Source organism: Cuculus canorus, chromosome 4 (assembly GCF_017976375.1).
Source record: "Cuculus canorus isolate bCucCan1 chromosome 4, bCucCan1.pri, whole genome shotgun sequence".
NCBI lineage: Eukaryota > Metazoa > Chordata > Aves > Cuculiformes > Cuculidae > Cuculus > Cuculus canorus.
The window spans coordinates 35,999,186-36,022,233 of record NC_071404.1 but is presented as its reverse complement, the minus strand read 5'-3'; the positions used below and the strand labels follow the sequence as shown (position 1 = coordinate 36,022,233).

Sequence of the window (23,048 nt, the reverse complement as noted above, 5' to 3'; positions counted from 1 at the left end):
CAGTGTTCCTGTCAGTCATTTGCTGTGGTACTTGAATTTTTTTCAAGTTTTAGTTTTTATCTTCCTTCTACTTGCCTTAGTTTTTGATTGAAGCGTTGCAGCACGTAGAGACATGTATAAATAAAAGTAATTATTGGAAGACGTACGAAAGAAAGAGAGGCTAATTCCATCATTCTGACTCTGTGTTTGAAGCGGATATCTTTGTGAGGTATTTGCATTTATTCAGCTAATAGAAATGGCCAAATGCAGTTATTCCCATGCAGAAGTCATCGTGTTGTTGGTACCTATGAATCTGTTGCAAAATTGCCATGGTACCAGTCTGTAGGGCCAGAGCATTGTCAGTTTGCATTATGGAGTAGAACAGCAGCTGTAATAGAAAAAACAGCAGCAAAGCAGTTAAACCTTGATTTATTGTTTTTGTCCTCCAACCCTTGTGATTCATATGCGGTAAGTTGTGAGATGGCCTAATGACAGTATGGTGTGAAGTACACTGACGTATTGGAAAAGAGCTTGCTTGCCTGAATATGATGGCTGTTCTTCACCCGATACCATATCATAGCTACTATTATCTTCTATTACAATGATCTTCAGCAAGTAATTTCTTTTTGGTAATGCTCAAAATGTTTGGTATTGTAGCTAACCAGTGTGTAGTGTATTAAATGTAGAGAGGTTCAGGATTACAGCAGAAATAAGTTAGTCTGAGGGGTAACAAATGATATCGAGTGCAGCTGAGATCACTGTAACGAGATAAACAGTGTGGTGTCACAAAATTGTCTCCCAGTTGATGAAACAATCTATATTTTATAGATTGCCTTAAAAATTGAAGGATGGAGTCAATTATAGCCAATTATGATGCTACATTTACTGGAGGAGTTTTCATATCCTTTGGGGAAGAATAAGGAAATGTTCAAGTCAGTCAGAAAAAAAAGCTTTTGTATTTGCTTCCTTGCTTTATCTGAATGCAGTTTTTTCATATTTCTTTCAGGTTAAAACTGCATATGAAAGCTGGGATCGAATTATCTTTAGGAAAAAGTTGTTTTCGTAATTTCATTTTTCTTTGTGTTGAGCATAAAATTATGGTAGATAGTACGACAAATAGAACAAGAGACTTGAACATGAACTCCGTTCAGTTAGGTTAGGGCTTACTGCAGAGGAATTGTAAATGCAGCTTAATGATGGCAAAACCTGCTTAGACAATGCATGTTAACGCTTTGGATTTGACTTCCTTCTTTGTCGAAATGGAGTCTTCATGTCACTGAAGAGATACCTAGTAGATCCTGCATATTTCTGAATTTAATCTATGAAAGTGAAAATAAAGGAATGAGAGCATTGAATGGTTTTCTGTGACCCATTTTTGTATTTTGGTGAATAGACATAAAAGGGGGTACAAAGGCAGTTTATTGAACATGAACATAGAGATACTCTTATTCTTAAGAGATTTGGTCATAGTCTGTGGCCGAGAGGCAAGCATTCATTTAATGACATACTAATCTTACCTTTAGATTTTCTACCTTCTCCCATTTTGATTCTCAGGTAGTGTACTGGGGAGCTGTACATCCCATCTATCTCAGGACTCACTATGAGGAGTAGTTTCCCTTCCCAAGCAAAGCATGCTGTTGGTAATTAATTAAAGATTCAGATAGCTAGATAAAGATGTATTCAGAGATGAAAGGCAACAGTAAACAAGTTGTTTGAATGTTTCAAAATGTTACCTTCGTTCTGCGTTCAGGATTTCTTTCACCACCAGCTAGCTTCAGAGGGTGACCTAGTACATGTGCCAATGACAAAAGCTACTTGTAATGATTCAGATCATGCTTTCTGCTTTATGAAATGGGATTGTAAAAATCCTCTCAAAAATGACAGCTGAAATAGCATTAAAACACAATTTCCCTCTGATAAGATTTTAAGGCACTCATATGAAAAGTGACACTGCTTTGAGTGGCTCTGTGTCAGCATTATGCAATGTGTTGTGCATAAGTGACATTAATCCATTAAGGGTGTGAGGGTCACTTATTTTTCTCGTGAAGTCATTAAATACCTTTATTGATTTCTGTTCAATCAGTTGCATTCTGCTGGAATACAGTGATCTCTAGACATGCTAATAGTACTGTTTCTAATAATGTTTGTAGACCATAGTTTTAAAGACAGGTATTACATCCAAGATAAATTATCGTGCCTAAGTGAAACACAAAAGGAGCTTAAGGAAGCAAGAATATAGTGCTGTTTGCAAATTACCTGAACCTCCTTTACTGCAAAAAATGATTTTGTGATACAGATGTTCTAAAATCAATAATCGGCCATCTTCGATACATTTGTTTCTTTTTCTAATTGTGCAAATTTAATTTATGTTTGGACTGCTTTTGTTATATGATGATAAAGCATCTTTTAAAAATCATCTGCAAACCTGGAAACCCTGTCATAGTAAATATGAAATCTGTAGTACTAGTTTTTATGCTGAAGACTGCTTAAACCTTGGATAACAGCAAATGCTGTAGATTGAACTGGTAGGTACTTACTGTCTTGCTAGATTATTTTGTCATTTGAAGTGATGTTGTGTATATGAAATGGTAGTGGATCAAATGCCAGTGAGAGTACCTTTCTTCTTCATTTCTTCATAATGAGCAGACCTCATTGGAGGAAGTACAGAAGACTCAATTAAACATAACAAGTGCGTTTTAGCTTTGTATGAATGGATGTGCACTAGACAAGAAAAAGAAAAAAAAGTCGTGTTCTGCCCTTCCTGCTTTGATGCCATCCTAATGGCTTTATCTTGACTGTTAGCTTGAGCTCGTTTGCTTACCTAACAGACAACTTCAATTGTATTTTCTGGTTTTAAAAGGAAATGAGGCTATGGGTGTATTTAAAATCTGATGGAAGAGTTGTGATAGTCTGTTAATCTTTGTGATATTCTGATATTGTAGTTATTGCTTTTTACCTCACCTCTTCTAGCTTTTTCCCTTTGGCTGCAAATGCTTTATCAGAGTGAGTTGCCAGCTTTGCCCAGGGTGTAGCAAAAGCAGACCAGTATGTGTATCACTGCACCTAACGTGAAGTTTTCACTTCCAGTCGATGAATTGCATCCTGCTGAGGAATTACTTTGTTTTGTGGGTTTCCTTGTTAGGACCCTTAAAGGGTCCTGTCAGGTCACGTCAACTAGTGTTGGTCATCCATGCCTCGGACATGAAATGATGCCAAGTAGTGGCAAGTTTATTGCATTGTCTCTGGAGAAGCTGTTGTTCACTCAGCAATTTCTACATAGGCTGCCTGCCTGATTTCATTGAAGGAAACCTGAGCAAAGCTGTGTTATTAATGAATTATGACAAGCCTTTTGCCTATCAGGCAGAGAGGTTCCCGCTATCTCCTTTTAAGACAAAAACTTAATGGAAGATGCTCAGCTGGGCGAGCTCTCCGATGATACTCCTTAAGTGCTCATCCCAGGCTGATGCGAATACTCAGAGAGCCGTGAAGCTGCAAGTGGCAGCGTTTAATACTGTCTCCTTCATAATGCCTGAATAATTTTCTGGCGAGCGATCGCCGTAGCTGCTGTGAACATGGTTATTTGTTTATTTTTCACCTTGGTCCTGGCGGATTGCTGACCTAGCTAATCTGCCGCGCACGCGGGGCCGGCGGCGGGGGGGGACACAACAACGTTTCCCTACTCACAGTGCCAGTGCTCTCCTGAACATGACAGGATCGGCAGCCAGAGCCTAAGACAGGCTGCCGGAGCCCAGCAGAGTTATGTGGGCTGACTCCCTGCTCTGCTCTGCAAGGGGAGTTGAGTAATGCTGGCAAAGGATGGGAAGGAGGCGATGAGGGAGACGGCTTATGTTTTTCTTAATGGATGTTTGTGAGCGGGAAGGAGATGGCACGGGCTGTCGGGGTGAGTTATGGAGCATGTTTTGTGATCTCCCTCCGGTCGGGCGGCTCATTATGTTAAACAGTATAGCTTTTAAAGCACTATAGCTCTCCTTTTATGTGCCTTGGCCTTCATTTGCTGAAATGCTTTGAGTTCATGGCGCTCGAGTCGTTTTGGAAACGGAATGTAATTACAAAGGTTTCTTATGCTTACCAAAAGCTTTTTTGAACCAGTGTAATTATCATTACTTGTGGATACTGTAAATTGAATATCCCCTCCCTAATTACATTAAACTCAAGGGTTGGCTGCTCAAACAGCCAAATAAGAAAAGTTCACCCTTTACTATAAATAGCAAAATTGTTCTTTTAGTTCTGCTGACCTTTAAAGCAAAGTGCTTTACATGATGTCGTCAGGTGTACATTATAAAGATAGCTTGTAATTAGATCTGTAATGAGCAGCTCAGTTAGAATGGCTTTCTGAAAAACTTCATTTATTCAGCGTTTTCTAACTGCACGACAGAATTAAAGTTTCAGGGTGCGTCAGGGCTTTTGAAGGGGCTGGCTGCTGTTTCACACTTCACCTGCTCTGCACCAGTGATTTGTAGCTGCCCAGTGCTAGTGCCAGCACTCGAAGGCAGCTGCTGTAGCTGCAGCGACTCAGCCCCGCACTTTGAAAACAACATAGAGTGAAGAGAACAATATATCTAGCAGTCCAGGGGGGTTTGTGATAATTAATGTTTCTTCTCTCACTTCAGGAGACAGATAATGGCTTAATTTGTAGTCACCAGCAGAATAAAGAGAGAGAAGGGAGGGTCACCTGTTTTTTGTTTGGTTTTCTGCAGTTAACAAAAAATAACTAGTCGTGTTGAAATGTAAGTTGTCTCGTGTGATAGAGAGTTGCAGAGCTGTAGTTAGTGAGTTGATGTGCCTGCCTTGGGTTCAGTCTGCTGCCTGTCACATTGCACATGTCTGTGCATAGCTTTAAGAACACTGAAGGCATTTCTCTAAGAAGTTTGACTGACTTCCACTTACTTGCAGTGACTGAAAATTTTAGTGCATTGCTACCAGCTAATACTTACTTTGATTTTTTCATTCTACTTTAATTAAAATCAAGCTGTTTATTCCCTATGGAAGCTTTTTTATTAGTTTGATTACTTATTTTCCCAGAGCGCTTCCTGCTGAGCGTCCTTCATGACCTGGCATAAAAACGTGCTTGGACAGGACAAATTGAAAAGTGTGCCTTCAAAAAAGAAAGAAACTTCGATTACAGTTCATTGGTAGAGAATTATGGCTATAGGGGGAAAAATCCTTATTGCATAATGGAATACTATAACATTTGAATTGAAATAATACTTAATTGATTTTTAATGAAATGTAAGGCTAGAACAAAGGCAAAAAATAATTTGTGGCTTGGTCAGTTTCAGAATGTGTGTTATTAGTCCGTCTATATTCTCCTGTAACTCTTTAGTTATACAATTTAAACTAATGAAATTCCCTACGTAGTTTTATTTCTTGTTGAAAAATATTTATGTTCATATTTGAGACATCTATGAGTTTACAATTAAAGAATAATTATTAATCACAATTCTGATTTTTCTTCCAACTTATTTTCCACCTTTCTGTATTCATTCTACTACACGACAGGCAAACCTAGTGTATGGATTGTTTATAGATTGTGGTGGTAGAGTATTTCACTTATACACACACGTTCATAAGTGAAGTGAATAGACAGTATTTTATGCAACTAAGGAAGAATAGAGCACAGTATGTGTAGCCAGTATAGATAGACAAGTTCTGTGTCTTGTATTTAACAATCCAAATGAAAACCAGAACAGTCCCATGACTCATGCAATTAGCAAAGATACGAGTAGTATCAGTCCATTAGCAGACAGAGCAAACCCTTTCTTGTAAAAGCAGGACGTAGATGTTTTAGTAGAGATGTGTAGAGATTAGCTAGAAATCTGAAGGCCTAGACTTAATTTAGTTGTTCTCTGTTACAGAACCTAAGTGGGTAAAAATATTTGTGTGTTGTTCAAGCACCGAAAAGTCAATTCCAGCAGCACCTTGGGCAGGCTAGCTGATAGGAAAGCAAGCCAGGAAAAGAGAGCAGTGAGAAAGGCAAGACTTTAAAGATCTTTAGATTCATTTGTTTCTACTTACCGTTTTGTGGGCACTTGTGCTTACCCTTAAGGCTTAAAATCTTCCTTTGCTTCAGAATGGCCCAGCAAAGTGATTTTTAGCTGGCTGTATACTGTGAGAGTGAAGGCAAATCTTCAAACTTGTCTTTTCAAATACTAGTAAAGCTATTTATCAAGGTGTAAGCTTCAATACACAGTAATGCTTTTTAATAGAGCTCATTGATTGTATATGTGTGATTTGTCAACCACTTTTTTGAATGTTTATCAGCACCTAGAAAACACTGTCTCCCTGAATTTTAGATGCAGTCTCAGAGAAAACTCGTATGAAACTGAGATGCAGACAGTGTTAAAACTGCTGTCTTTCTCCTCCTAATTATAGGTTACTCTTCTGCATTAAGCTTCTTTCTGTTTTGCTCCTACCTTTGTAACAGCAAATGCATAATAGTCAGTGTTGAACCATATATCCTAAACTGCTCCCCGCTGGAAGCAGGGCATACGGGGCAGTGTATGAACAGAGTGGCATTACAAAGTGACATAATTGCACTCTCTGTTTTGCTTCCAGTTCAGTTCCTAACAATACCTAATATTTGGGCTGCTTCCTTTTAGCAGCTGGGCATTGAGCTGACATTTTGATGGCACTATTTATTGCAACCCCAAGGTCTTGCTCCTGGGCGGTAATGTTCAGCTCAGAGCCCATCACTGTACATGTGAAGATAAGGTTATTTTTTCCCATGTGCATCACTCTACACTTATCCACAGTGAATTTAATTTACCATTTCATTGTCTAGTCACTGAATTTCATAAGGTCCTGTGATTCTTCACTGCTTGCCCTCATCCTTACTGCCCTGAATAAGTTTGTGTCATGCGCAAACTTGGTTGCTTCAGTGCTCAGCTGCCTTTCCAGGTGTAATACAGGTATGGAAAGAGGAGCGGATCTCAGTGCGGATCCCTGTGGTACTCCACTGGTAGGCTTCCTCCACTGTGCAGGCTTGACCATTTAGCACTAGTTTTTGATTATGTCTTTTGATCAGTTAACGTTGCTGTGCAGAGACTTCTATTTTGCTATGTGTGCTTAGTTTCTTTAAAACCTTTGGTGAAGTACTTATTAAAAGCCTTTTGGAAATCCACATATGTTATATTGACTAGATCACTGGTTTAACATTTGGTTGAACTATTCGAAGAACTGGGTTAATTTTATAAGACAGGACTTCACTTTATGAAAACTGAAATTTGACTCTTCTCAGACATGTACCCACTTAGTCCATTTGTTGTTATACTTTCTATTAACTAGCATATAGACATCAGGCTTGCAGAATGCCAATCCCTGGGGCTTTTCTGGAACCTGTATTAGAAGGTAGCAGCACATTAGCCACATTGAATACTTCGAGTAGCAAGGCACTGGGGAGAGGAATGACACATTGTCATTGGCAATTCAGCTGTTATTTCTTTGAATTTTTACTCCCAGATGAATCCTGTCTGGTGCCAGCCATTTGTTACTTCTTACAGAGAAAGGGCTGTGGTTTTCTGTTACACACGTCTGTGATGCCCAGTACAACAAAGTTCTTTGTACCCACCACGATGAGATCAGGTATTAAAAGCTGGGTTAAACTAATGCGACTCATGCTTCTGTTATTATTTGCAAGTTTTGGTAATATGCTACTCTCTTTTGGTTTGTTTGATTTTGTATATTATCATTTCCTATACCGGTATTTGAGAGAGTAATGCAAATGGCTGAAGAAAAGACAAGATTTCATTAACAGAGAATGAGACTTTAAAAATTCTGAAAAATATAGAGCGGTTATTTCAGTTATAAATTTGAGATGTCATTTGAAACTGTAGTATTCCAGAAAAATTCAGATGGAAGCAGTATTTTTAATTTGATGATTTCCTTTTGGAAAAAAAAAAAAAAGCCACATATGGTCTCCATCAGTAATTATCAACCTTAAATTACATTAGTCAAATTTTAGCTCATGGATACTAAATGTGAGCCAGCACCATGCCTGGTTTGTGAGTGAAGCTTTTGCAATGTTTCAGTTTTGGGGAATATTCCTTTGGCATTCCTCATTACATGGTTCTTGTTCAAGGCTGAGCAAAGTTATGAGTTACTTAAAAAAAATGACCAAAGAAGAAGGTTGAGGTCACAATCTGCCATTTCTTTGGACAAAGCTGTGTCAGTTTTGTATTTTTAGAGATGCAGAACTGATTTTTAGCCACACTGGGCTTAAATTTTGAATCCATCAGGCTTCTAAACTCTTTTAACACCCTGAAGTGGGGTTCCTACACCATAAGGCAGAAGAGCGTTGCAGGTGAAATGCTTGACAGCAGGTCCTTTTGCTGCTGGAGAGCAAAAAGTTGTGAGGCTCCTCAGGTGTCTGCAGAAGCATAGCCACAATTTTACTGCAAAGCTTAGCTGAGGATAGCTTTCTCCCACCCAGAGTGGAGGCAGTGGAAAAGATTGTCTGTTCCTGTGTTTTTACCTTAAGGAGAGGGACTTTGTGGTCCTTTATAGGGTCTCACATGATGTAGAAACTGGCAGCTCTGATCTCCAGCTTCACTTTGCTCTATGTTTGATGTCCTGTCAGCCCTCAGTGGGAGAAATGACTGATTCTCTTTTTCTACTGCCATGGGTGTTCAGAGGTGTGAGGTGTGATTCATCACAGGAATGCCACTCAATCTGATACTCCACCGTGCTCGTATCGGAGGCATGAGAAAAACATACTGTTGTAATTGGGATTACAACGTTTTTCCAATTATACCTAAGGACTTTTCCAATTATAGGAAGGAACAATTTCTGTATCAATAAGTTTCCCAGTTTGTCAAGATGAAAGTAGGAGAGATATATAGAGAGGAAAACACAACAAAAATGACCAGGTAATGAGCTAAAATGAATTACAAATTATATGTGGAACTAACATGATTGTGCATTTAAGTTAATCTGTTTGGCAGACAAAGATTAAATGGAAATTTTACTATACTACTGAACACTGCTTATGTAGGGATTTTGATAGATATTTCATTCTGTTCTTTCATTATTTTTTTTCAATTACTGTGAACAGACTACGAAACTGGAATTTCTTCATTATTCTTCACCAACACAAGAAAATAAAGTGTAAAAGACTTGCCATGTTCTATTCCAACCCAACTTTTTAAATGATAAATACATGCACTTTACAAAATCGCAGGCTTCTTCAGGAAGGCTTCCCTGCATCCTTCCCCACCATATTCATAATTCGTAGTAAAATCTTCAAAAAGATCTCTTTGGCAAAGTATCTTGGAAGCATCAGAAACAGGGCAAGAAACAAGTTGGATATCAGCACTCTGATGTGTTTGGACATTGGCAAGATCTAGCTGTCGGATTTAGTATTGAGGAAAAACATCCTTCACAGGTCTGAATGGCAAAAACTTTGAGGCTTTTGTCAGGTTGTTTTTTCAGTGAGGATCACTTGCTAGGTTTATATAGGCGTACTGCACCCATCTTAAATTCAGTGCATAACAGGGACCTTGAGCACTGGTCTCCTGAGGGCTGGATCGCTAACATATACATAATGGTAATGTGGAAACTGTAGGAGGGAAACTGTTTGACTGTAGGATTTTGAAGGTTTGTTTCAAACATTAAATAAATATGGAAGAACACAGACAAACTACTTTTTCAAAGGAGAAAATAAAAGGCAAAGTAGTAGTTCAGGAAAGGATGATAAGAGACATTATGTAGAAGGAGGTGTGGGGTTTGGGAGCTGAAGATGTGTTGGAGATAGGGCTGATCTATGGGCTTGTGGGTACCAGCAGGTTGTGACAGCTAAGTTAGATGTCCACATTTCCTTCTCAGTTCATAGCATTTCCAATGTAAGACTGTGTACACCCACGCATACTTTTTCACACGTTCCTGGAGTGTCTCTAAGACAACTATGTAAACTTCACATTTGGTATCAGGCATGGTATTTTCTGGCCACAAATTGGCCATTTGTGCTTCCTTTTTAAGTACATAATAGCAATGATTATAACAATAATAATGGAGCATTGTGGATGGAAGTGCTGCTGGAGTTGCTGTAGGGAATAAAAGACCTCAAGATAAACAATGAAGGTTGGTCTATTTCCAGGCTAACGGAATGCATAAATAAACTGAGAATGACCCTAAAATTATTTCAGTGGGTGACTATAATCTGGATATTTAGTGGGGGGAGTTTGTTCCCAGTGGTTGTTTCAGTCAGTTGTCTGCTGCCTTTCAAGACCTGGCTGAAATCTTTTGGTGTTTGTCCTTCTTTTCTCAACTCCTGCTTCTTTGATGTACAGCAGGCTAGCCTAGCTTGCAGCCAGCACGCTTTCTGCTCCAGAAAGGGCTTTGACAAGGAGGGTAACCGAGGCCAAGCTGTGTGAATTATTCTTCAGTCACGGTCTGCTCCCAGCCACCCTCTTTCCTGGCTGCAAGGGAGCAAGCAGGGACTCAGTTGGGCACAAACCCAGGGGTGATGCTCATGTGGAATAGTCATTGTGTGTGAACTTAGTAAATCCAGCTTTTCTGGAAAGCATTATGCCTTCCGCTTGAGCTGTGCACTTGCAGTCCAGCTGATTCTCCCAGGCTCAGCACATTTGGCCATTTCTTCCCAGCCTGCAGACAGTGCCGCTTCTGCCACGGTGTGGAGCTGAACGCTGCTGTGGTAGCTGACGCGGCTTGATGAGTTTGTTGCTGAATGTACCATCATTTCACCAGCGAGACAGAGAATAGTTTCCAGACTTCACTGGTGTAGGCATTACCTCCTTAAAATGTAGGCTAGGAGAACAACTAACAGATTCCTCCTTTTTGCATGTTTATTTTAGGTCTTAATAGACTTAAGTATTTCAGGACTCTGTAGTAAAATAAATGCCTGAGGGAGCCTAAAATGTTCACACATAAGTAGGGCTGGCAGGAGAACAAGAATTCAGTGTCATGAAAAATTTAGCATGCTTGGCATTCGTCTTGATGAGGAACTAAACACAGTTCTTCAGAGATTTTCATGAAAAAAAGAGGGAGAAAGAGTTGCTCTCTTATTAGCTGGGACACTCACTTGGGAGGTGGGAGACAATCCTCTGGCCTGAATCAAGCGAAGCATTCAAGTGTCTTATCTCTGGTTAGATGCTGTCTCTGCCCATTTTCTATCTTACATTGACCAAAAGTTGGGGTAACCATCTAAGATGCTTCTCCAGTAGCAGATGGCAGTAAAGGCAGTTCGGGGTCTCTTCTTGTGTTGAAGAGTTTGCAATTCCTTTTGGTGTGTGATTGGGACATACTTCATAAAGAACTGCCCAACTGTATCCACTTACGCATTTTTTTTAAACGTGTCTAAGTTTGCTGTCATCAGAAGAAACAACAGCATTACCAAAATGTCCTCATATTTATGTTATTCCATGTACATGTCACAAAACACCGTAAAAAATTTCTAAATATATTTTAGTATGCCAGTGGTTTACGTTAAATGGCATAATTTTTTAACTAGTGCTACATTCAACACTCCTACAAGTTCTTGTCTTGATAATTCTTTAGGGCAAGTTCTTGTTCCTTTTATACAATAAATTAATTAATTTGTAATGGAAAAAGCATCTGAAACTTTTGAATTGCAGTGTAGGGGAAAATGAAAGAGGTGTCCATTAATGAGAAGGTTGTATGGAAATAAAATGACAAGGAAAGGCAAGATGGAGTAAAGTAAGAGGTTTCCTTGGCTGTAAAAGAGAAGACTGGGACATAGGGAAGCCTTGTCTCAAGGAAGTCATAAATGCCATGATGTAGGTGGCACTGCCTTGACTTCCTATAGGGTTTGCAGTTATCAGAGGTACATTGCCTGCTGGCTTTTCAGTATTCAATTCATAAGCTGTACAGGGTATAAGAATTTATATGCCTCAAATTGCCCCAAATTTGGATTCTGATAGGAGGTATCTGATGCAAGAAGATAATTTGGTGCTCTCTGTCCAGCAACTTTACATTCAGCTAGCATGAGAAGCCCTCCTTCAAAGCTAGAAATCTGTTGCTAGAAATCTAGAGGGGTTTGTTGTTTGTTGGGTTTTTTTTTATAGATAACATCAATGAAGACTAATCTGAACTAGGGGTGGGAGAGGAAGAGCTGGATGCATTTTAATCCAATAGATACTATGAAAACAGACTGTAACTATAAAAACGTCAAATAAAGCAATTGTATATTACTGTTTACAATGAATTGTTTTCTGCTTTTTCTGCTAATCAGGCATTTTCATAAATGTATTTTCCTTGCAAATGGATATATTGCTTTTCCCATGGAGCAGCTGTGGTAACATATTGTACTTGCATGTTAGGATTTTTTTATTTCAAATGGAATGATGTATGAGTCATTTATGCCTAAAACATAGCAAAACTTATTATACCATCATTCATACCACATCTTTTGAAATAAACAGATCCAAAAAGTCACTTGCAGTGAAAGTTGGATTCCTGAGAGCTTGCAAGGGCTGGTGAATTTTATGGGTTCATGCATCATTTTTATTCAAAAGAAATTTGTGTATGGCTCATAATATCACTGCCTGCTCACCTTAGCACACGTAAACTTAACAGCAATGTGATAGAGGGGTTTGTATTAAACTGTGTTTATTAACATCCTCCTCTATTTGACAGAATCTGATTTTGAAGTACCCTGTGATTTGTTTTTGTAGTTGTGGATGTAAAAATTCTGCCCAAGAATTGACTTTGCAGGCTCTAAGTGCTTCAGAAAACACATAGTGGATGGTAACTGCTTCAGAAAACATGTAATGAATGATTGTTTGAACTACTAGGATACCTCACAGATAACAAATTCAAACAAAGCAAAGAGAAGAAAACATCTAAGATAACTGAGGAAGAGAGCTGAGACTATTTCTTTGTCTTTATCTCTTTGTGTAGATACTATAGCATTTCAACTGTAGGAGGCTAAATCAAGTACCATGCAGTAACTGCAACTGCATCAGAAAATTGCATGCATGTTAGGTATAAACATGCTGAAGTACAAAAGGAATGTAATGTGGGTAAACCCAGTTTCAATTCTGTGTTTCTCTTTTTCTCTGCACTTATAAATTGCATTTTCTTATGGTCTGATCCTTTCAGAATGAGTGTTTAGCTTGTAAAGTGTTCCCACGTAATCTTTCTGTTAAATAGTGCTGCATTATCAAGCTATGAAATTAGTCACTTGGTGCTGATATGAATGTGGACAAAGTCAAACCATTAGTTGGCTTTTTCAGGGGCTGCTCTCATAATTGGTTACATTACTTCTTTTCATAAAAGGCACATTGTGTGAATACAGATGTAATCTTAGCCAAGAACCTGTTAAAAAGTGTCTCTTTCAGAAGGGAAAAAGAGCAACCGAGTAAGAAATTTGTTCATGTCTTTTCTTATCAGTGAGTGCTTTGGTAGATGTTTTGGCAGTAGAGATTTATGAAGGTTGATGTGAGGGAGTGGATAATCGTGGAAAGCATGTGCAATAAAGGATGTGGGGAATTTCAGTTTCACAGGGCAGGGCTTCCAGACCGATGCCTTTAAGTGCTTTCTTGTAGTAATTAGCTTTTATCTGGCAGGTTTTACAGGTACTGAGAGATGCGTCTTGAAAGTATAATGCTTCAACATTAATAATTTTGGGGGAACTCAGAGGCTTATGCAGCTTCTGCTGGTAGTTCTACCGTTTAGATTAACAGCAGTTGTTTCAGAGTTTGCAAAGCACTCAGAGTAGAATTTCTTTTCATCTCTTTTCAAAGAGATGGATAACCTTTGTCGGCAGATTTGGATGGTCGAGTTGGCATTTCCCTTGTCCTTGGACAAAGTCCCAAGGATTCTGGAAGCAGCTTGGTAAAGAGGGTTTGTTAACCTTGACTCCAGTCAGGCGTAAAGAAGTATTGTCTCTATTTTGGAAATTTCCTTGTATGTATTTTGGCCCAAACTTTTGGAACTTTTGCATTTTCATTAAGATAAAACGTCTTAGAAGTAACTGCTGTCATTTATTTTATTTCTTTTTTTAATATTCTGAAGTGGTCAAATTGGCAAAGAAATAAAGATTGCATTATTAGTGCTAGATTTTATACCTAACATTTCATGAAATGTTATTAGAACCCCTTTTTGTTCATTCACTCATAACTTTATGAAAAGCACTTTTGGACTTAAATTTTCCATGTTTAGTCTGAGGCAAAAGGAATTATTTTTATCTCTGTTCAGCATTTTCTGACCTACCTAAACTAATATGAGTTGTTGTATATTTTTTTAAGAAATGTTAGGTCTAGATTCTTCTGAACTTGAAGGGATATCTGACTGTATTTGAAATTCATGGCTTTAAATTCTACATGTATCTAGAGCACTATGCAGATTTGCCCAGTATAAACACAGATAAAATGTTACGAAATTAAAAGCTATTCAATAGGGTGTTTATATAACTAGTCAAAATGCATTTTATTTTAGATCGCAGTACTTTCTTACAGTGGAAAACAGTGACTAAAAATGTGTAACTTTGTAGTGCTTTACAAATACTGTATAAATTTTCTCACCAGTTAAAATATTATCGTTTATCTATTCAGGCAAAAATAAGGGACCGTGTTGGTGTGGGGTTTTTGTTTAATGCTGTATTTCCCAAGACACCTAAATAAAGACTCCAGCTTTCTCTGCATTCTCAATACCCAACCATTTTTATTGTTCTCAGTTTTCTAAATCATCCCTCAACAAGACCAGGCTTTGTCAAAAATCTCGCCCTAAAATGCCACCTCTGGCCCATTTCAACACTGCTGCCTTTGCGGCTTTGGTAGTGAGCTAACTTTGGTGGTCATGCGGCGGGTTTTCATTTAAGCTTTCCAGCTTCCCGCCTGTGGTGGTCTATTTGTTTCTAAGGTAGAAACATTTTCTCCGCATGGGCAAAGCTGATAAGTTCTGTTCCAGCAGAGAAATAAATTACATACTAGATGTAATGAGACATCAATGTCCAGTAAATGTCCTGTTGCTTGCAAAAGCGGTACTGCATGAGACAACAGTCGATAATTTGCTGGTAATTCTCTAATTCCTCAAAAAAAAAAATCCTTTGTTAAGGAGTTACATTTAGTATAGCAGAAAAAAAAACCCCACAACAAGGAACAAAACTTGAAAGTGCAGCAGGAGAGGAAGGGCTTTTGAAAATGGAGCAATGAAGAGCTAACAAAAATACCTGTTCAGTCGTGTAACCTTCAGGCATGTGAACCCTATGAAGTTCAAAACTTCTTCACTGGTTAGCCAACTTTGATGTTTAGTTAGCAGGATGGCTTTCTTCTTTCTTGTTGCTAAACTTATACTTTTGTAAGCACTGTGTGGTTCTTTAGTTCCATGGGAGGTTTTTTTTGGTTTACTTTATTCTACTGGGAAAATGCAGGGGGTAGTGGCACAATGTTTTATTACATATGGAAGGCTCTGGCTGTAACGCTACTCATTCTCGTGACTGCCCAACAGCATACTGGTCCTTGCAGGGCCATGCTGGGTGGCACAGGGAGCTTAAGCCAGGGTGTGTGCCAGTCTTTGGAGCAGCTTCTGACCAGGATCTGGTAAAAATGGTGACAATCGTTGCATTCTTCCATGTTCTTTTCCTCCTCCTCCTATAGTATGATCTTTTAAAACAGCTAAATGTCCAAGAAATGCAGCTAGCAGGGATATAAATAACCACATTAAAGTGACTAGTTGGAATATTGAGAATTAAGATATTCATCTACATCATTTTGTAGATGAACTTAATGGAACACTTTTTCAGCAGTTTGTTGCTCTTTGTTAGCTTCTATCAAATTCTCTTTAAATTGCCATGTTCCCTTCTAAGACAAGAAGTCATATTCTGTGTTGTGCAAACATAAGCAGTCTGATGTCATTAAGAGCTTCTCTGGATGCTTTGTTTAGAAGGGACTGCAAGGCAGTGGCCACACTAGTAGCAGAAGTAGGCAAAGCTCTCATCTCTGCCATTGTTTTGACTTCTTTTCTTATGTAAGGCCTGGTAGAAGTAAGAAAACCAAATTTAGTTAATTAGCATTTATTTTGATTCCTCTTTAGAATACTTCCTATTGGAATGGAAGGAACAAACGTGAGAAATTACCAGATTCCGAAAACTAAATTTGTGACTCATTTTCAGAGATTTATTTTCTCTTTAACAAGCCTCTCCCCCACTCCCTTCCAAAAAAAAACCCCGAAGTACTCTTGTGCTCTTCAAGATGCATTTCGCTGTTCTAAGAAGACTTCTCTGCTCCCCACCAATTTAGCCCAAAGCAATATTGAAAATACAACGTACATAGGCTAGGAACGAGTCATGCTGGAGGAATGATAAACCAAATGTGACATGGCTCAATCCATTTCACCTCTAATAATAAACAGTCACAGATAGGAAGAATAAAGAAGTGTTTCTTCAAAGGTTATTTTTTTAGGCAATTACTCTTTATGAATTGCCAGCTGAAAGAGTATCAGCATCCAGAAAAATTAGTCTTTTACAAAGGACAGGATTGAGGGTGGAAACTTGGTAAACTCTTCAGCCTCATCACTGAGTATAAGACACACAGAGAATGAGAGTGGCTATCCTCCGTACATCAATCAGCTCAATTTGTGATGCTTGATTCCATTTCTGGAAATGAAAAAAAAAAAAAAAAGAAAATGTGGCTTTTTTTCCCTGGTTTTTGGTTGTGTCTGTGGTGGATTTTTTAGTTTGGGGTTTTCAACATGAAAATCCTGGCAAGTTTTTGAGAAGGACTGAGTTCTGTCTACAGCGCTGTGTGACACTGACTTAGTTGTTTGTTTTGCACGTGAATTGATGAATACGGAGGAGAGAGCGAGCCTGCACATCCCCTACACTCAAGAGACCTTTCTTGCCTTCTCCCTCCCCCTTACATTGGCCAGTGAAGCAGTAAGCCCAGGTGGAACACAGCCGTGCAGGGCTGACTGAGGGAGTTGTTAGCCACAAATGGGTGCATTTGCATTGCAGCAGTGCAGAGCTGTGCGTACGTAGACAGACCGTGCACCTCTGCACGTACCCTGTCATTTGGCCAGATTTGAGTAGGCACCATCTCAGTGACTTTGCTAGGAAGAAGCCAAGTCTGTGTCCATACAGGATTCAGCTGGGGGACCCCTGGAGATCCCCTGCTTGCACAGTCTAAGCGCTGTGAGCCCTTGGAGGCCTCCTGACTGGGATGCTCCAGTTGCCTATGTGCTTGCTTCCAGAACATGGAAGCTGGTTGCAAGTGATAGTGGCTTGGCCAAAACTGGGAGCATGTGCCTCCCTGGCCTGGCTGTGAGACTGTCATCACATGGCAGAGGAGCTTGAATCCCAGCAGATGCTTTAAATGGAGAGGTGACATTTTTGTGTGAGAACTTCTAAGTCTCAAGCGAGATATGAGCTAATCGAAGCATTTTGCAATCTGGTATTGATTTCATCTGTTTGCTTCTGTCCAAAAGCACGCATCCCTCAAGAAAAATAATAATTTAAAAAAATAGGCATCTTTTTCTAAAAGTACAAAGACATATCAGTTATTTTCTGAGTGGAATGAGGATTTCTGCTCTCCTGGAACTAGCTCTTTGTTCTCCTTCAAACACTATGCATGTCCACTTCTGATTATTGTTGGGGGAAATAAAGTGGAAAGTTCAGTTGAGTTGGGCAGAGTAGCTCCTAAAAATAAAACCAGGATGCTAGAGGTGCTTGAATCTTTAGTTCAGCTCACGAGCTTTTTGCCTAACTGAGTGGACCTTTGGTCTGCACCCAGCTTTTATGTTATAGGTAATTGCTTTTGAAAATAATAATAAGAAAAAATAAAATAGGTAGTGAGAGCAATGCATTTGAGTTAGGATAATCTATCTGTTAAAGCTCAGATTCTGCAGTTTATGTACAGACAAAATTCCCATTTAAAGCAAAGATGAGCACTGCCTGAACTCAGGATTGAAGAAGGAGCTGTTGTGATCATGCAGTCTGACCCCTGAAAGAACAGGGCACTCCTTTTCATTTAGCAATCTGCTGAGCAGCAGCTGTTAAATTTCTGAAACCACCAAAATGCCTCGAAACACAAAGTGTTTGCTTCAGAAATGAGTGTCAGTTCTAATGCAAAACCATTTTTCTTAAGAATTCTTTCTTTTTTCAGAAGACAATTACAAGCTTTATGTTACAGGCTGTGATTACTACACTACACTTCAACGAAAAACAAACAAACAACCAAATTACAACATTTCAAGCCAGCATTTCTCTTTCTTTCTAATGGATTACTTTTGTTTTCAAATCAATGTCCTCTGATTATAGTCTTATAAAGTTTCAGCTTTCACAGTCTACAGAAGCATTTGCAACTTTGAGAGCTTAAAATACGTGTCAAGATAATGCACCTGCTTTGTATAGGAGTAATAACTTTTCAAGGAATTCTAGAAAAGGTAGGTGTCATTTGTATTTAAGATTTGCATCTAAGATGTAGTCACAGTTTATCAGCACTCGGAGGGATTTGAAACTTGGAAAATGCACTTCCCAATTCAGGGATAAAATGGTCATTACCTGTTATGCGTACAAAAAAGGCAAAACAAAAACAGTGAAATGGAAAACCCACAGCAGATTGCAAGCATTGGTCTTAGGCATTTGAAAGCATTTGTTTTTAAAAGAATTCTTGACATATAGTTCTCATTGAAGTGTTTTCCAGTATAGATGAATTTATTCAGTCTTATTTCTATGTATGTGTAAATATTTGAAAGACTGTCCATGCATGTATTTCCTTGGGGAAATATTGATAGTAGCTAAAATGGTCAACTCTTATATAAGTAAATAAAAAGAACTATTTTGGTAATAAATAATTGTACTTTGTGTGCCATGCTACAACACTTTTTAGCAGTTCTATTTGCATGTAGAGTTTTAATTAAGAGATAACTGTCACTGCAGGTTGACTGCAGAAGGCTGCAGTATCCAGCAGAGAGATAAATGCCAATGCCAAGTCGTACAGGTTGGAGAGCATACAGGGAGTCCATAATAAAAAATGGGTTTACAATTAAAACACTTATTACTAATGTACTGTGTTATACACAGAGTTGAAGAGATCCAAAATCTGCTTCCTTAGGGTTGTATATACCAGATGTAGGGTCTGGGTTTTCTTAGGGGGACTTTTTTTGGTCAATCTACATGCGATAACATTAGAAACTGAAACTCTGGGATATGATCAGTCTACTTCTTAGGGGAGTGTAGGTGCCCTATTTAACAAGAGTGTGTTACAGCTTTCAGCACACTAGGAAGCCCTAGAACAGATTGCAAAAATTCATCTCAGCTTGATTCAGAAGAGCTATAAGTGTCCTTCTGCCTGTTTGTAAGTGCTTCGGTTTCTAATTAATTTAGCCAGAAGACACGTTATTTCTGACCTTCATAAACCACTGCCTATCTGATCCCACTTTTAAAAGAGCCTATTAACTGTTTATTAAAAAACAAAAAAAAAAAAAACCCTGCCTTTTCCTGTTGTGAGACACAAAGTACAAAGTCGTCATATATAGCTACTGTTAGTGAGCCGTTATGCGTTTAACATAGTTTTCCAGAGTATGTGGTAAGTTTTTGGGTTTATTTGACATAATAGTGCCATTTAAAATAACATGAAATCTTCATTTTCATGAAGTCACCAGCAAAAATTCCATTAAATTAAATAAAGAAAGGAGATATCTGCCTTGCAACTTGTAATTTAATAGCATTTTCTCAGTGACATTGAGGTTGGTAAGTACTCTTTACTTATAACTTCAAAATAAGTCTCTCCCCTTCTGTCTTTGAGATACAGATAGAGGATTTTTTTCTTCAGTCTCTGTGACAGCGGCTGCCAAGACGGTGAAAGGAAAAATGCACTGTTCTGCCATAGTTAAACAGCCTAAACAGAGCTGTCTACTCTTGTATTGCCTTTAACAGCCATCAGAAGTTGTATGTAAAAGCTAGGTGTCGGATTTATGCATCCTGATAGAGATAAAAATAATGGCCCTTCAAATTTTTATAGTGAAATTAGTTTTGCAAAATGTGTAACTCGCAATATATCTTACACAATGTGAATTGATAATGCCAGGTTTTGAGAACTGGTCTAGATACATGAACAAAACTGAACATTAAAAAAATTCATGAAGCAACAAAAACTTCCCTGACATAAAATATGATTTTAAGAATGTGTAGATTTATAATTACAAAAGAAAATAAACAAGGTTTATTCTTTGTTGCTGGTATCGTATTGCCGGCAAAATGCCTCTGTTTTAAGTGTTTGAATCTGTTGGGAAGCTTTTAGAAATGCTTGTATTTTAGGGCTCTGCAGAGAATTTCTGGGTCATCTATTCCAGCCCGCTTACCCTGCAACAGCAGGAGATCTTTACTACTCCTCCTCTTCCATCCTATGTTTCCCCTAAATGCCATGTTCCAAGTATCCAGTACTATTTTCTTTAACATACACCTAGTGAAGATGCAGTGTGTAATTCATCTACACACCCATTGGTGATGAAGCGAAGTGCTGCTTTAGCATGTGATGACAGATGAAAGATGAAAGTTGAGCAGTTGTTGGATTTGTTCTTCGTAATACAATATAAATAAGCTTAAGTGCTGCTAATGGCTTTTGTTTAAGGGAATGGGTGTAGGCAACTTGTACACAACTGTAAGCTGTGGGTTGTGGCCAGGTGAAAGCATCCCTAAGGCTCTGGGGCTGAAGGCACAACTCTGCCCACTGCTTTCCACAACCTATCCTGCACACTGTGATAACCTCGCTGCGCTTCCCTGCTCTTATACCCACCGGTATAATTGCTGCCAGTTGCTGTGTTAAGCAGCAGCAATTGCCAGAGGCTCAGCCTTGTACTTACTTAAGCCTTACTATACAAAGTTCCACATATCTGTATGCCTTCCATTACTACCAGTCCATTTACGGCAGTCTTCCCCATTGTTTATTTACTATCTTTTTATGGGTTGCACTTATCTGGCGTGTCCCTTTCAGCTCTTCCACATGTGACATCAGTTCCGCTTCTAACTTTTATTTAACTGTCTTTTAGATCAGTGCTGATCTTTGCAAGAAACAGTACCATTTTTTAAACCTAATTACCTTGTATGTATATATTTAATGTATCTATTATTAGCTCAGATGTAATTCTTCGTTAATGTTCTTCTTTCAAATAGTTTTCTTTAGGTTTTACTTTCTTTGGGGACTCGTTATTTCCTTAGCAAACCTATTCACATCTTCACATATTGCTGTTGAGCCTGTTCCTGCTGGAGTTGGCCTATATTTACTGCAAATGCTTTTTGCATTTTCATTGGGATAATTTTTTCGGAAGTACATAAAGATCGTTTTGATTATGAAAACGCTAACAAATGATAGTGTGTTCATCCTCATAACTAACCTAAAAGATGAGATTTAAGTACTCTTAAGCCTGATATTTCTCATGAAAAATAGCTTACTATCATATATCAAAGTCACATAGTAAAACCAAGAAATTTGGTTTTATAAGGTGTGCTCAAGAAACTTAAAGCAGAATGAGAGAAATTTTTGCCAGGTGTATACCAAAAGAAGTAGGATGGCAAATCAATATTTGTGGTTTTGTGGTTTTCTTTAGAATGGTATACTCTTTGCATCATTGTGTGCCCAGAAGCTGTATAGGAAAAAAAAAAAGTTATGATCAATATAATTGGCTTTTTTCATACTTTTTCATTTTTTTTCATGATTTTTTTTATTTGTAAATGTTTGTTAAGACTACATTGAGGCATATTGCAAAATATAATATTTATAAATGCCTTTCATTCCGTATAGAAAAGTAATTGGAGAGGAATATGCACATCATTTACAGTCCCTCTTGCTTATATTTAAAGTATTTTCTTTTTCTTAACATGCAGCTTATTCTATAAATGGCAGTGTAGATGGCTATCTGTCTTTTCACTTGGAATCGAAGAATAGCTCACTGCAGAGATCTTCCAGTGCTGGACGAAGTTGTACAGAAATACATATCCCAGCTGGTTGGCCAGAGTTCTTGAGAAGAATTGAATAATATTATAACCAGCTCCCTTTTCTCCACAGATAATGTAACTTTGTGACAAGCAAAACCTGCCTGCCAGAATTAGATTTATTTATAAAAATCAGATCTCCAAAACTTCGTAAATTCCTGGTGGTATCACAGCCCTAATCACTGATTTTTGCAGTAGCAGAGATCCATCCCCACAGAGTGTTGGGGGGGAGCTTTGTGAATAGCCGCACGCTTGGAGACTGCAGTTGAAACACAGTGTTTTCTGAACTGAGAAACTTAGTAAGCCGGAGCAGCCAAGTAATGCGCTTTCCAAATGGCTACTCGTCAGTGAAGTCAACTGACCATGTGGCACAGAGACTATTAATAAATTTGGATAAAAAAGGAATTCACAAAAGGATTAAGGGACTTTGGACATGACACATTTTCAGGCAACAGCGTATTTTGTATGATTACAGTTTGTGTAATCAAGGCTCTGTTGTGTATGAAAGTTAATGAGTGTACATTGAGAAGGAGAGAGGAAACATAATGAGATCAGTGTTATGCGCAAGCTCCATAGGTGTCACTGAGATGCTGATTTACTTCAGACAGTACACATCTGGAACATGTTACTAGACCTCTCCTCTCTAGTAGTCAGAGAAATCCAGAGAAAGTAAAGGAGGCTGTTCCAAGCTAAAAAAACCCAAACAAACCAAAACCAAACAAACAAAAAGCCCAAGGAAAAAAAAAAACATGGAACTAATTTGTATTTGAACAAAAACAAAACAAACCACCCACTTAACTATTATTGGAAATATTCAAAATATAATGGCTTTCTAAGTAGGTTTTGGTACATCATAAGTAATGCATTAAGTACTCTTATTAAAAAATAGCCACTAATCCACATTAATGAAGCGAGCAACATTAAAAAGAATCAAGGTGTAGCAAGAAAGTCTAGTGGTATTTTAAGCTGAAAATGTGCCCGCTCTACTTCCAAATTCCCAGGCTGAGCCCTGTAAGTTGTCATTCCCCCATCCCTGTCATTTCCCTGGCTACAGACCTTGAGTTACACACAGGAGCTACTTGAGTACTAGTAAGTGCTCACTTTCCTTCCAGAACTAAACCTGAGTCTTAAAGTTATTGTGCTG

The 23,048-nt window shown here is 38.4% G+C and overlaps 1 protein-coding gene across 26 annotated transcripts in view; it reads left to right on the top strand.

Moving 5' to 3' along the window:
- Positions 1–23,048, top strand: part of TENM3 (teneurin transmembrane protein 3) — a 1,341,795-nt gene that overhangs the window by 1,146,347 nt on the left and 172,400 nt on the right. For 2 of the 26 annotated variants that reach the window (XM_054065079.1, XM_054065071.1), the window contains exon 1: positions 3,662–3,880. The exons of the other annotated variants lie outside the window; for them this stretch is intronic. In XM_054065079.1, coding sequence (XP_053921054.1) covers positions 3,826–3,880 — 55 coding nt within the window. In that variant the 5' untranslated portion in view covers positions 3,662–3,825. Of the gene's footprint in view, positions 1–3,661; positions 3,881–23,048 lie in introns of those variants that run through there. 26 annotated transcript variants of the gene reach the window in all.